The sequence below is a fragment of the Carlito syrichta genome, unplaced genomic scaffold (assembly GCF_000164805.1).
Source record: "Carlito syrichta isolate Samal-C Ts95f unplaced genomic scaffold, Tarsius_syrichta-2.0.1 Scaffold315592, whole genome shotgun sequence".
Taxonomy (NCBI): Eukaryota; Metazoa; Chordata; class Mammalia; order Primates; family Tarsiidae; genus Carlito; species Carlito syrichta.
Genome location: NW_007259688.1, coordinates 220,715 through 234,596, shown reverse-complemented (window position 1 = coordinate 234,596; position 13,882 = coordinate 220,715). Strand labels below are relative to the sequence as shown.

Below are 13,882 nucleotides of genomic sequence, written 5' to 3'. Positions count from 1 at the left end.
CAAAAAAAAAAAAAAAAAAAAAGAGAAGTCTTTATTAAGAGTTATTAATGCCTTCTTAACTACATAAAAATTTTTACCAATTAATGTTCAACACAAAAAAATTTTTTTCAGTGTTTTTTAGCTTTATTATTTTTCTTTTTATTTTTGAGTTGTACTCTCACTGTCGCCTAGGTTGGAGTGCAGTGGCACAATCATGGTCACCGCAGGCGCGACCTGGTGGGCTCAGGTGATCCTTCCACTTTAGCCTTCCAAGTAGCTGGAACTACAGGCACACGCCACAATACCCAGTTAATTTTTTGGATTTATTGTAGAGATGAGGTCTTGCCAAGTTGCCCAGGCTGGTCTCGAACCCCTGGGTTCTGGGCTTTTTTGGTTTGTTTTTTGTTTTGACAAAGTAGGATTTATTGAGAGGACAGAAAAGCTCCCACAGTGGGAGGAGACCCAAAGGGGTTGCCCCTAATTTTTTGATTTATTGTAGAGATGAGGTCTCGCCAAGCTGCCCAGGCAGGTCTTGAACCCGTGGGTTCAGGCAATCCCCTCACCTGGGCCTCCCAAAGTGCTGGGATTATGGCGTGAGCCACCGCATCTGGCTGATTATTTATTTTCTAATTATTTTTCTTTAGAGACAGAGTATCACTCTGCTATCCAGGCTGGAGTGCAGTGGTGTAATCACAGCTCACTGCAATCTTGAGCTCCTGGCCCCAGGCCATCTTCCTACCTCAGTATCCCAAAGCGCTGGAACTATAGATGTAAGGCACTGCACCTGATCTCTAACTTTAAATAAATAAAATTACATTTTCCTCATTCTGGTATAAAGACTTTAACTTTGTTAACAAGAGAGTAAAGCCTTAATGAAAACAACCATTATATGGAGAACAGCGTTAAATTACTATAACTAGGCTATTGTGGGTTACTGAATAAACATGTCACTACACAATATTCTCACTACAAAGTAATAAAGCAGTGAAGAAGAAATACAAGCCTTTATCTAGCATTTGTTTCCTTTAATTCTGAAAATGCCAAAAAAAGAAATAAATTCTCTCTTAAAGATTTAACTCATCAAGTACCTATCAAAGTATCTAGATTTGAAAGATTAGGCTATTAGATTATTTTAAAAGAGGAATTATCTTTCAAAGACCGGAAGGAGGTGGTAGGAATTTTTTAGGAGTCTAAAAAGGTGTAACAGTTACTGCAATATGTATCATGACTGGATCTTAGATTTAGGTGGAAGGTAGGAAGAAGTCATAAAGGACATTTTTTGGGTAATTAGGAAATTTATTTGAGGACTGTAAATTAATGCTGATTTTCTTAGGTGTGGAAAGGTGTGTGGTCATGCAGGAGAATGTCCTTCTCGGGAAATGCAAGATGAAGTATTTAGAGGTGAACTGTTATGATATCTGAAGCCTTCATTAATATAATTTGGCAAAAGGTTTGTGTGTATTTACGCTGAGAGACGTATATAAAATGAGTGCCCTAAAGAGATTTTATTTATATATTTTGAGTTGGGGTCTTACTCTACCACTCAGGCTGAGTGCAGTGGCATTCCAGCTTACCGCAGCCTCAACCTTCTGGGCACAAGTGATCCCTCTGCCTCAGCCTTCTGAGTAGCTGGGACTACAGGCCTGTACCATCATGCCTGGCTAATTTTCTGATTATTCTGTAGAGATGAAGCCTTGCCATGTTGCTCAGGCTGGGCTCAAGCAATCTTCCCACCTTGGCCTCCCAAAGTGCTGGGATTACAGAAGTGAGCCACTGTGCCCAGCCAAGTGTCATAAAGATATATAATATATACATATATTTTTTTTTTTTTTTTTGAGTTGGAGTCTCACTCTGTCACCCAGACTGGAGTGCAGTGGCCGCTCCCGGCCACCGCAGTCTCGACCTGCTGGGCTCTGGTGATCCTTCCACCTCAGCCTTCTGAGTAGTTGGAACTACAGGCACGTGCCACCACACACGGCTAATTTTTGATTTATTGTAGAGATGGGTATTGAGGGCTTGCCAAGTTGCCAGAGTGGGTCTCCAACTCCCGGGCTCAGACACTCCACTTGCTCGGCCTCCCCAAATAGCTCAGATTACACGCTGAGCCACCGAGCCCCACCTAGAAGATTTTCATTTTTCTGGCTAAGCTAAGGAATCACAAAATGCCTATGGGCATACCACCCTGATAACTGCCCAATCTTCTCTGATCTCAGAAGTAATCACAGGAGAGTTTTCAAATGAGTTCTGCAAACTGTTTGATGATTAACTATGGGCATACCTTGCTTTATTACACTTCATTTTATTGCGCTTTTCAGACACTGCATTTTTGTTTTTGTGGCAACCCTGCATCAAGCAAGTCCATCATTAGGGATCATTTTTCCAACAGCATGTGCTCACTTTGCTTCTGTGTCACATTTTGGTAATTAATGCAATATTTCAAATGTTTTTATTATTATTCTATCTATTATGGTGATCTGTGATCAGTGATCTTTAATGTTACTATCGTAATTGTTTTGGGGGTACCATAAACCACACCCATATGAGACAATGGACTTAACCAATCAATGTTGTGTGTGTTCTGACTGTTCCACCCCATCTCTCTCCCTCTCTGGGCCACTTTCTACCTCTATTCTCTGAGTCACAACAATATTGAAATCAGGACAATTATTAGCCCTATGATGGCTTCTAAGTGTTTAAGAGAAAGGAAGAGTTGCACATCTCTCACTTTAAATCAAAAGTTAGAAATGATTAAGCTTAGTGAGTAACACATGTAAAAACCAAGCTAGGCCTTGTGCACCAAAGAGTTAGCTAAATTGTAAATGCAAAGAAAAAGTACTTGAAGGAAATTAAAAGTGCTGTTCCAGTGAACACACAATGATAAGAGAAACAACTTTATCACTGACATGGACAAAGTTTTAGTGATTTGGATAGAGGTTAAAATCAGTCACAACATTAAACCTAATCCAGAGGAAGGCCCTAAGTCTTTTCAATTCTGTAAAGGCTAAGAGAGGTGAAAAAGCTGCAGAAGAAAAGTTTGAAGCTAGCAGAGGTTGGTTTAAGGAAAGAAGTTGTTTTCCTTAAATAAAAGTGCAAGGTAAGATACTAAGTGTTGATGTAGAAGCTTTAGCAAGTCAGCCAGAAGACCTAGCTAAGGTCACTGAGGGAGGGAACTACACTCAAGAACAGATTTTCAGCTGGGCTCACGCCTATAATCTTATCACTCTGAGAGGCGTTACGCTTTAGTCCAGCCAGGAGTTCAAGACCAGCCTACACAGTATACTGAGACCTTGTCTCTACAAACCCTACCCGGCCCCCTCACAAAAAACAAAAACCAAAAAAACACCAGATTTTCAATGTAGACAAAACAGCCTTCTATTGGGTGATGTCATTTAAGACTTTTGTAGCAAAAGAGAAGGTAATGCCTAGCTTCAAAGCTTCAAAGGACAGGTGAACTCTCTTGTTAGGAGCTTATGCAGCTGTTGATTTTAAGTTGAAGTCAAAGCCCATTTACCGTTCTCAACATCCTAGAGCCTTTAAGAATTATGCTAAATCTACTGTGCCCATGCTCTATAAACAAAAGAACCAAGTCTAGATGACAGCATATCTATTTGCAGCAGGTTTACTGAATAAATTAGGTCTTCAGACCTATAGCTCAGAAAAAAAAAGATTCCTTTGAAAATATTACTGTTCACTGACAATGCACCTAATCACCAAGAGCTCTGATGGAGGAAGTATATAAGAAGTATAATGTTGTTTTAATGCCTGTTAACACACATCCATTTTCCAGATCGAGGAGTAATTTTGACTTTCAAGTCTTATTGTTTAAGAAATACATTCAGCCGGGCTCGGTGGCTCAGCCTGTAATCCCACGCCTTTGGGAGGCTGAGGTGAGTGGATTGCCTGAGCCCGCGGGTTCGCGACCCGCCTGGGCAGGTGAGACCTCATCTCTACAATAAATCAAAAAATCAGCCGGGTGTGGTAGCGCGCGCCTGTAATTCCGGCTACTCGGAAGGCTGAGGCGGAAGGATCGCCGGAGCCCAGCAGGTCGAGCCTGTGGTGGCCGGGAGCGGCCACTGCACTCCAGTCTAGGTGACAGAGTGAGACTCCAACTCAAAAAAAAAAAAAAAATACATTCATAAGACTATAGCTGCCATAGATAGTGATTCTTCTGATAGATCTGGGCAAAGTCACTTTAAAACTTTCTGGAAAGGATTCACCATTCTAGATGATTTCTTGAGATGGAATCTGTCCCTGCTGAAGATGCTGTGAACACTGTTGAAATGACAACAAATGATTCAAAATATTATGTAAATGTAGTTAGCTTAGCCTCAGCAGGTTTGAGAGGATTGACTCCAGTTTTGAAAGACTTTCTGCTGCAAGTAAAATGCTATTAAACTGTGTTGCACGCTACAGAGAAATCTTTCGTGAAAAGAAGAATCAATTGATGTGATAAAATTAATTTTTGCCTTATTTTAAGAAATTGTCATAGCCACTCCAACTTTTAGCAAGCACTACCCTGTTCAGTCAGGAGCCATTAATATTGAGGCAAGACCTTCTACCAGCAAAAAAGACTATGACTCACTGAAGACTCAGGTGATTCTAAATTAAAGTATGTATATTTTTAAAAATACATAGTGCTATTGCACACTTAATAGACTACAGTATAGTATAAATATAACCTCCATATGCACTGGGAAACCAAACATTTCAGTGACTTGCTTTATTGTAGTGGTCCAGAACCAAGCCCACAGTGTCTCCCAGATATGCCTGTATAGCAGTCCAGGCATGCTGATTAACCCATGTTAAAGCAAATGTTTGTTTGTTTTACTTGAGAAACAAGGTCTCATTATGTTGCCCAGGATGGCCTTGAATTCCTTGGCTCCAGTGATCCTCCCGCCTTAGCCTCTTGAGCAGCCAGGACTAAAGATGGGCACACCTGGCCCAGTTACTTATAAGTTTTAATATAAAAATAAAACTCTTATTTAAAAAACATAGATTATTAACTGTAAAACACATCATGAAAGTTTTAAGATATTGGAAAGTTCTGTAAAGTCTATGACTTTCTAAAAGTATGACAGTACTTTGAAAACCATATACACACAAGTGTAAGATATTATTATCATTATTATTTTTGTAGGTTAATAGCTTCTTTGAATTTATACACATGCTCAGGTTACTCACATCATAGTTTTAAAATGAAGGGATACACACAAGTATTACTGGCTAAGAAATCCTTTGATTCAGCTCTAAAATGTACAAGAAGGGGCATTAAAAATCCTTTAATTTATAGCAGACTCATTCATAGTGAATATTGTGAAAATAAGATTTTGGTGGGAATGGAGACATGTATGATACATTACTTAATGGCTAAATCCAATTTTCGATTATTTTTGCTCTAAACCAATGGCTCTCAAACTTTAGTACAGTCATGCATGACTTAACAGTGGGTGTATGTTTGGATGTGTCCTTAGGCAATGTCATCACTGTGCAGACATCATGGAGTGTACTCATACAAGCCTAGATGGTATAGCCTATTGTTCCTAGTCTACAAACCTGTATAGCATGTACTGTACTTAATATAGCAGGAAATTATAACACAAAGGTAAGTACTTGTGTATCTAAATATACATAAGGTACAGTATAAATATGGTATTTTATCTTATAGAACCACGGTCATATATGCGGAACATCATTATGTGGCACATGACCGAATTAACACATTCTGTTTATAAAAAAACAGAATGCTGGGCTATACACCAGATTTCTGGTTTAGTAGGATAGGGAGGGGGCCCAATAATTTGCATTTCTAACAAGTTCCCAGGTGAGTTGTATGTTGCTGGTTTGGTTTGCTCTAAACCAGTAACATCATTGGTTAGAGTAAAGTCGGCAACTGTTTCTTGTAGCTGGTGTAAGATTATTAACTTTTAAATTTTGCATTAAAACTCAAGTATACAAGGAACATTTAAGACTCAATCATTTGAGCTGGACATAATCTTGAGCAAAAGAAATTACCTGGAGTCAATTCCTCTCTGCGATCCTTAGCAAGCATAACAGCATGTTCTGAAACTTCAGCTGCTTCTCTCTGTACAAGTTGACGCAAACAAGCCAATACTGCTCTTCTTAGTAACAAGTAGGGGCTACAAAGATTCACCTGAAAAATACCATTTGAGGAATGAAAGAGCTAAAATTCTTGGTGTCACTCACTAAGCCTAATAGATATTCACTGGACCCTCTCCTGATTCTGTCCAGCCCATCTGTGGGCCAGACACAATTTATTCAATACAAATAAACTTCTTTAAACTATTATAGTATATATGTCTGATTATAAATTTAGAAACAGCTTAATAAGTTGTAATATGTGTATTAGATTATGCACTATTTATAAATAAATCCCAACAAAAGCCTTTTGACAGTGTTAGAAGACTGAATTTATATGAGTAAACATAGTTTTGAGAGATAAAAAGGAATACAATTGAAAGGATTTATTTGCAGTTTATACATTTGTGTTCATGCAAACTATATTATAATGTTTTATGATTTTCCAAGTTAGAAATTTACATAAATCCATATAGGTAATATAGCACATTAGTTAAAATGGAGGCTCTAGAGTCAAACGGTCTCAGTTTGAGTCCTAGATTCACCACTTACTATCTGTGTGACTTTGGGCAAGTTATTTAACCTCTTTGTGCTTCAGTCTCCTCATGTGTAACACAATTTCATCTCACAGAGCTGTTGTGACAGTAACACAAAGTAACATGTGAAGTGCTTACCACAGTATCTGGCAAATAGTGAATGCTCGATAAATGTTAGTTATTGTTAATGAAGTCTCTAACAGTAGTATTTTATTCAGATGACATATAGAATAAGTAAATCCATTTTCAAATAAAAGCAGAAAGCATTTTACTTAGAAAATATTAACCAAAAACGCTCTCTAGAGACAAACATTACAGAACAGTAAATTTTACATGTATACATATTTCTGTATTGAAATATACATGTACATATCTTACAGATACAATATAAATCCCAACAGGTTGTGTCTATGACAAATGATAAATAAGATTGCTGATATAACTCAAATGATCAACTACAGTAAGTACAGTCTTACTCAGTGATTTCATAAGTAAAATAAATTCCAGGTTTTAAATTAATTTTGTTCTTACTATGAAAGTAAAGATCAGTTTGGTGTGGTATACAACATAAGTATGTATTTTAAGATAGTGATTTTCAAAGCAAAATTAAAAAAAACAATGCCAAATTCTTATAGTGATCTTTAGATTTGCCATGTGTGGAAAAAAGAGGACTGAAGTGAGGTTTTTTTTTTTAAAGAGCAGAGGCTAAATTTTGAGAAGAAAAAAAGAGTAGGTGGTAGAAGATAGTAAGAATATATAAGAAACACATGCAAAGAGAGCTGAATCCTAAATTTCATGAGAAACCAACCAACCAAACAAACAAAAAACCCAAAAAGTTTGTAAACATATCATCAGTGAACAGTTTTCTTCCTTTTTTTTTAAGTTGGAGTCTCACTCTGTCACCCAGGCTAGAGGGCAGTGGCATGCTCCCGGTCACAGCAGCCTCGGCTAGCTGGGCCCAGGTGATCCATCTGCATCAGCCTTCCAAGTAGCTGGAACTACAGGCACACGTCACCATGCCTGGCTAATTTTCTGATTTATTGTAGAGATGAGGTCTCACCAAGTTGCCCAAGCTGGTCTCGAACTCATGGTCAGGCAATCCTCTCACCTCGGCCTCCCAAAGTGCTGGGATTATAGGTGTGAGCCACCACGCTTGGCGTGAACAGCTTTAAATATATGTTCTATTCTACCCTCAAGGTGTTACATGAGCTCAAAAAGTGGATAGAGCGGCATATCATTCACAGAAAAAGTCTCAAGATGTAATGTCATTCTGGTCATGTTTAGAAACCCTGTTGTTAGAAACTAGTACAAAGGATAACAGAGAAGTTAAAATATAAAAAGATTAAGTTGACTTATGCCCAAGATTACTGCTGTATTTAACAATAATGACAAAAAAGCACTCTACAAGACAATCATAAAAAAAGTTAATAAATCTACTAGCTATTTTAACTGGAGTTTTACAAGCATATAATACAAGGCAGGTACAGCATTTTTTCAGGCTGGTCAAACAATTTTTTAGAAAAAGCATGCTTGGAAGTACTCTTTACTTGTTTGGTAGAAAAAAGATTGAAGGCTATCACACAAAGCAAAATGAAAGGCTTAATATTTCCATGTCATTCTCCAGCACTTATATTAATAATATAAATAACTAATAGAGTGGCTTAAGGCAAACAAACAAAGCAGGCAAAATATAGAAATTAAATCAAACTATAACTACAATTTCATTCTGAAATTAATAAATTAAGTCAAAATGATGCAAAATTCAGTGCAAGGAGTGAGTGCATCAGCTGGAGAAGGTTAGGAAGGATTTACTTATATTGGTATTAAATAAACACCATGTAACATGCTATACATACTGAAGTTTGCATTAATGGTTAGCTTAAACAAAGAGATGCATAGGAAAATAAACTACAACCAAAAACGACACAAAGAAATAACACTGCAAAACTCAAAAAAAGTTAGGAATCAAGGGCCAGGGACCTACCAACACAGAATTATCCAACAAGATCTCCTGCACAAAAACAAATGACAGACCAGTCATGACAAAACCAAAAGAAAACACTAGGATGACTTTCACAACAGTCAGCTAAGCATTAAAATATAAATGTTGATAGTTATTCAAATTGGTTTAGCTTCAGCTTAAAAAATATACAACAAACACTTTATTTTGCAATTTAACATAATAGGAGTTGAGCTAAGATCTTAAAAATAGTCAACTCAAGAAATCTAAAACATGATAATTTAAAATCATACACTTAATTAATTAGGTTTTCCTTTGGGACCTCTGATTAGCCTCAGGATCATATCAGATCAAGCAGACATGAGCGTGAGGAGTGATGTGGATTACATTCACAAGAATAGCTATCCAGCAAGAGACAAGGCTAATGGTTTACCTCATTAGAATTAATTATACATATTTTTACTCTTGGAAGTCAACTTTTAAATCTAAGAGTATTCAGAATTGCTAGTGTAGCTAAGGCCAATTCAGAATGGAAGTTAAATAGCATGCAGTTAGAAGAAAATCCTTTCCAGTAAGATTCTTGCCTAATGATAAAATGCAATTTCCTTACCTTGGAGAGTACTCTAAAATATAATAAATACAATCTAATAAATTTAGAATAAACTACTAACAAAATATTAGGACACAAAATTAATACACTATAGCGACAGTACTTTTTGACTATGAACTCTGTATTTAAAAAAATCATTTTGCAGCTTAAATATTATAAGTTAACATGAATAAGATTTGTAACTGTTACTTCAGATTTTCTCAATTGCTCTGAAAGCACTCAAAAGAAAAAGCTGATAAAATGCGAGTAATAGTCTCTACTCTTCTTTATATGTAAACCTTTTTTGATCTAGAGAAGGAAAAAAGTTAATGAGTTAGATTAGATTCTATTCATCATCAATTAATAGTTAGTTTGCTCTTCATTTCTCAATAAATGTTAATAAATGAACTCATGTATCAGTTAAAGGATAAACTGTAAAAGGTCATTAATGGAAATTTTCTACTACAATTCAAGAAGAAAAAATTGGCAGTTACACTACATTTACATGGAAAGTAAAAGATTGATCAACTTGCAAAGGAGTGGAAAATTTTTCAATAATTGGTTTTGGCAATTGTTCTTCAAATATAAGGAGTAATATTTCTTGGAAAAGTTCCTGAATGGTCTAGGTAAAATCCTTTTACCATAAGTGCTATTTTCTCTAATAAATGATTGATTCAGATCTAAAAAATACAGCAACAAAAGCTTCCGTCAGAAAGTCAGTCATATCCTCTTTTAAAAGTTTTATATGACTTTCAGCATCAATACTTAATTCAATGATTAATATAATGTATGTTCAAGACATATGTCAAGACAGCAAAATCAACTACCATCACTGAATGCTAACTAAGTGTCAGGGACATGTACCTTAAAATGCAGCATTTTGTGTAATCCTCATGTTTTACAAAGTAGCTGAGGTAGCTAGAAGGATTATGGGATTCCCCTAAAGGCATACAGCTATGAGGTGGCAGAGTTGAGGTAAGACCTATCCATAAAATCTACAATGGCAGTATGGAATAACGAAATGAGGACTGGACGAAGCAGAAACCTGGATTCTAGACTTAGTGACCACTACCTAGATGTGCTACCTTAAGCAAGCTATTTAACTTTTTGGTCTTCAGTCTATCTTCTTATTGAGAAGATTAGTTTTAATGACGCAAACATCATTCTACAAAAGTAGGGATAATCTATGTGACAGATTTTTAGACTCTGAGGTTCTTTCAAGATTTGAAATGGTGCGTATTTTGACTCAAGCTTGAAAATGTAAGGTCTAATGATTTTCAATTGTCATGTTACTAATCAAAATATACTTGTGAAGACTGCAGGGGCAGAAAAAGTTAAAACGCAATGGTGTCAATAATGCCAAACGCAACTCAATTTTCCAGGTAAGTTCAGATAGAAATTGGTGACACTCAAGGTAAAATCTTAAAATCACTGACAATTATGACCCACTTCATCAGAACTTCTAGTTGACTGCCTTTATCTTTCTACATTCATTAGAAACATTATGAGAACCCAGATATTGATGCACATTTTGCCAGAATATTAAGGAAAAGTGTTATTTCTCCATCTGGGATGAAAAAACTCTGTAATAATTTAAAATAGAGAAAAAATAAGAAAAAAAAATAGGTGACCATATACAGTTTTGCATGTCCTACAGCATTTATACAGTACTTGGGACTTTTTAAGCACCCAACATATTTACTGATTAAAGAATACATAATCTAAACATTAAGTTCAATATTACTGGGAGAAAAATGAATCAATACATGAGAAAGAAATTTTCCATAATTACATAAAAAGCTGTCCTCCATTCCCTAAAATAGAATAGAGCCGAGGGGAAGTAGCTATGCATATAACATATAATTTTGTACACAGCCTAGAGAATAAATAAACTGTGTAACTAGAATGAATCTAAGTTACAAGTAAAAGAAACCAAGGACTCATTTGTAATTTTATACTCACACAGAGGCAGCTAACAAGGCCAGACAAGTTGACATGTCGTGGAGCAAACATATGAAGCTGCTGAAGGCAAGAGATGGACTGAGCTTGAACAAGGCAGTCTAGGTTATCTTGCATCACTGCACAACCCAACAGACAGGAAGTCCTTAAGGTAGAAATTGAAGTACTGTTACCTAAAATAAAAAGCAGAATGCTTTCAATAATTGGCTTATAAGATCATTACTGTTGGCCAGGCTCCGTGGCTCAGCCTGTAATCCTGTGCCTTGGGAGGCTGAGGTGAGTGGATTGCCTGAGCCTACGGGTTCGAGACCCGCCTAGGCAACTTGGTGAGACTTCATCTCTACAATAAATCAAAAATTAGCTGGGCGTGCTAGTGCATGCCTATAGTTCCAGCTACTTGGAAGGCTGAGGTGGCAGGATCGCCAGAGCCTAGCAGGTCAAGGCTGCAGTGGCCAGGAGTGAGCCACTGTACTCCAGTCTCGGTGACAGAGTGAGACTCCAACTCAAAAAAAAAAAAAAGAAAGCAGCCTTTATATATTCTGAATATTTTTCCATATCAGTATATAAAGCTTTCTCATTGTTTTTGCATATCTGCAAAATATTTCATTATATAAATGTAGTATGATTTATTCAGTTAATTCACTATTAATGGACATTTAGAGTATTTCCTAATATTTGACTACTACACTGTTTCAGTGAATAATAACCTATGGAAGTATGTCTGTAGGATAAATTCCAAGAAGCAGATTAGCTCAAAGTACTTATACATTTGTAATTTGGATAGGTATTGCAAATTATTCTCTATAGGATTTGTACTAATTTATTCTTCCACAAACAATGCATGAGTGCCTATTTCCCCACAGCTTTGTCAACAGTGTGCATTTTCAAACTTTTGGATTTCTGCCAATCTAACAGCTGAAAAATGATTATCTCAGTGTCTCAGTGAAGATAATTTGTATTTCTCTTACCATGAGTGGAGTCAGCTATACTTTCCTGTGAGAGAACCGTAATAGAGTATACCATAAACTTAGGTTAAGAACATGCTATAACCCAATAAATATATAATTGGCTTGTAGACAATAACACAGCCATCTTAGTTTTCTGTTTTAAAACACCTGTAGCTATTTAAAGTTTCAGTTATGAGAAAAACTGCAAAGCTCCAGTTCAAGCTTCAACCCCTTCCCTTGTCCCACTTTCCCCTTAGCAACAACCAATCAGGTGCCAGGGGAAAATCACCTAAAGTTTCCAAATGTCTCTGCAACTTCCCCAGCTAGTGGGCCAAGGTCAGCCCAAGTCAAGCTAGTCAATCCTCCATGATTGGGCTGACCACCACAGGTTACTACCCAATTAAATGGTAACAAGACTAAAAAGTCCCCCCCAAACTCCTCCTCCCTTTGTGTAAAAGCATAAAAGGTATCTGCTTAAGAAAGTCAGGGCCTCTGGGTGTACTCCGCTGCGTCGGTTGTCGACGGAGGTCCAGGCTCGAGCTTGCAAATAAAGACCCTCTTGAACTTTCTTTTTTTTTTTTTTTTTTTTGAGTTGGAGTCTCACTCTGTCGCCCAGACTGGAGTGCAGTGGCCGCTCCCGGCCACCTCAGCCTCGACCTGCTGGGCTCCAGCGATCCTTCCACCTCAACCTTCCAAGTAGCTGGAATTACAGGCATGCGCTACCACGCCCAGCTGATTTTTTTTGGATTTATTGTAGAGATGAGGTCTTGCTGCCCAGGCGCGTCTCGAACCCGTGGGCTCAGGCAATCCACTCACCTCAGCCTCTCAAAGGTGCGGGATTACAGGCTTAGCCACTGAGCCTGGCCCTCTTGAACTTTCATCAGAATTGGCTCTTGGTGGTCTATCGGATTAAACTTTCAGCCACTACACCTGTGCCCCAAAAGTACTTTTATTTCCTTTTCTATGAGTTGTTCCTAGTTCATTTTTCTGTTGAATTAGATTGGTGGTCTTTTTCTTGTTTCTACTTATAAGAGGTCCTTCTTGATAATGGAGATTTACTTTTTTCTTTGTGGAAAGAATTATAAAAATTTTCCTTCAATTTATAATTGTCTTTTGATATCACATATGGTATTTTTTGTCATGTAAAATTAAAAACTATTTTTATGTACTTACATTTATTAGTATTTCCTTTTTTTTTGAGTTGGAGTCTCACTCAGTCGCCCAGACTGGAGTGCAATGGCCTCTCCCGGCCACTGCAGCCTTGACCTGCTGGGCTCCAGCAATCCTTCCGCCTCAGCCTTCCAAGTAGCTGGAACTACAGGCACGCACTACCACGCCCAGCTAATTTTTCGATTTATTGTAGAGTTTCCCAGGTGGGTCTCGAACCCGTGGGCTAAGGCAATTCACTCACCTCAGCTTCCCAAAGCGTGGGATTACAGGCTGAGCAACCGAACCCGGCCAGTATTTTCTTTAATGACTTTCAATTTCAAGTTATAGTAAGAGGGCCCCTTCCCTATTCCAAGGAATTCTCCTTTCTTTTAGTACTTTTATGGTTCTCTCTCTTCCTTCTTTCCTTCCTTACTTTGATCTATTTGGAATATTCCTAGTATATGGTGTGAGGTATGAATAGTTTTTTATGATATTAACTTGTTGTTATATCCATTTTCTTTCTTTTTTACTTCCCTCATTTAAAGTAAGTACTTTGCCTGAGCCTGCGGGTTCGAGACCCACCTGGGGAACATGGCGAGACCTCATCTCTACAATAAATCAAAAAACTAGCTGGGCGTGGTAGCGTGCGCCTGTAGTTCCAGCTACT

General features: G+C 37.4%; 1 protein-coding gene across 1 annotated transcript in view; it reads right to left on the bottom strand.

Moving 5' to 3' along the window:
- Positions 1–13,882, bottom strand: part of LOC103275615 (HEAT repeat-containing protein 5A) — a 64,902-nt gene that overhangs the window by 47,604 nt on the left and 3,416 nt on the right. The window contains exons 2-3 of the mRNA XM_008073012.2: positions 11,123–11,292; positions 5,992–6,130 (exon numbers count right to left, since the gene is read on the bottom strand). Of these exons, the coding sequence (XP_008071203.2) occupies positions 5,992–6,130; positions 11,123–11,292 (309 nt within the window). The remainder of the gene's footprint in view (positions 1–5,991; positions 6,131–11,122; positions 11,293–13,882) is intronic.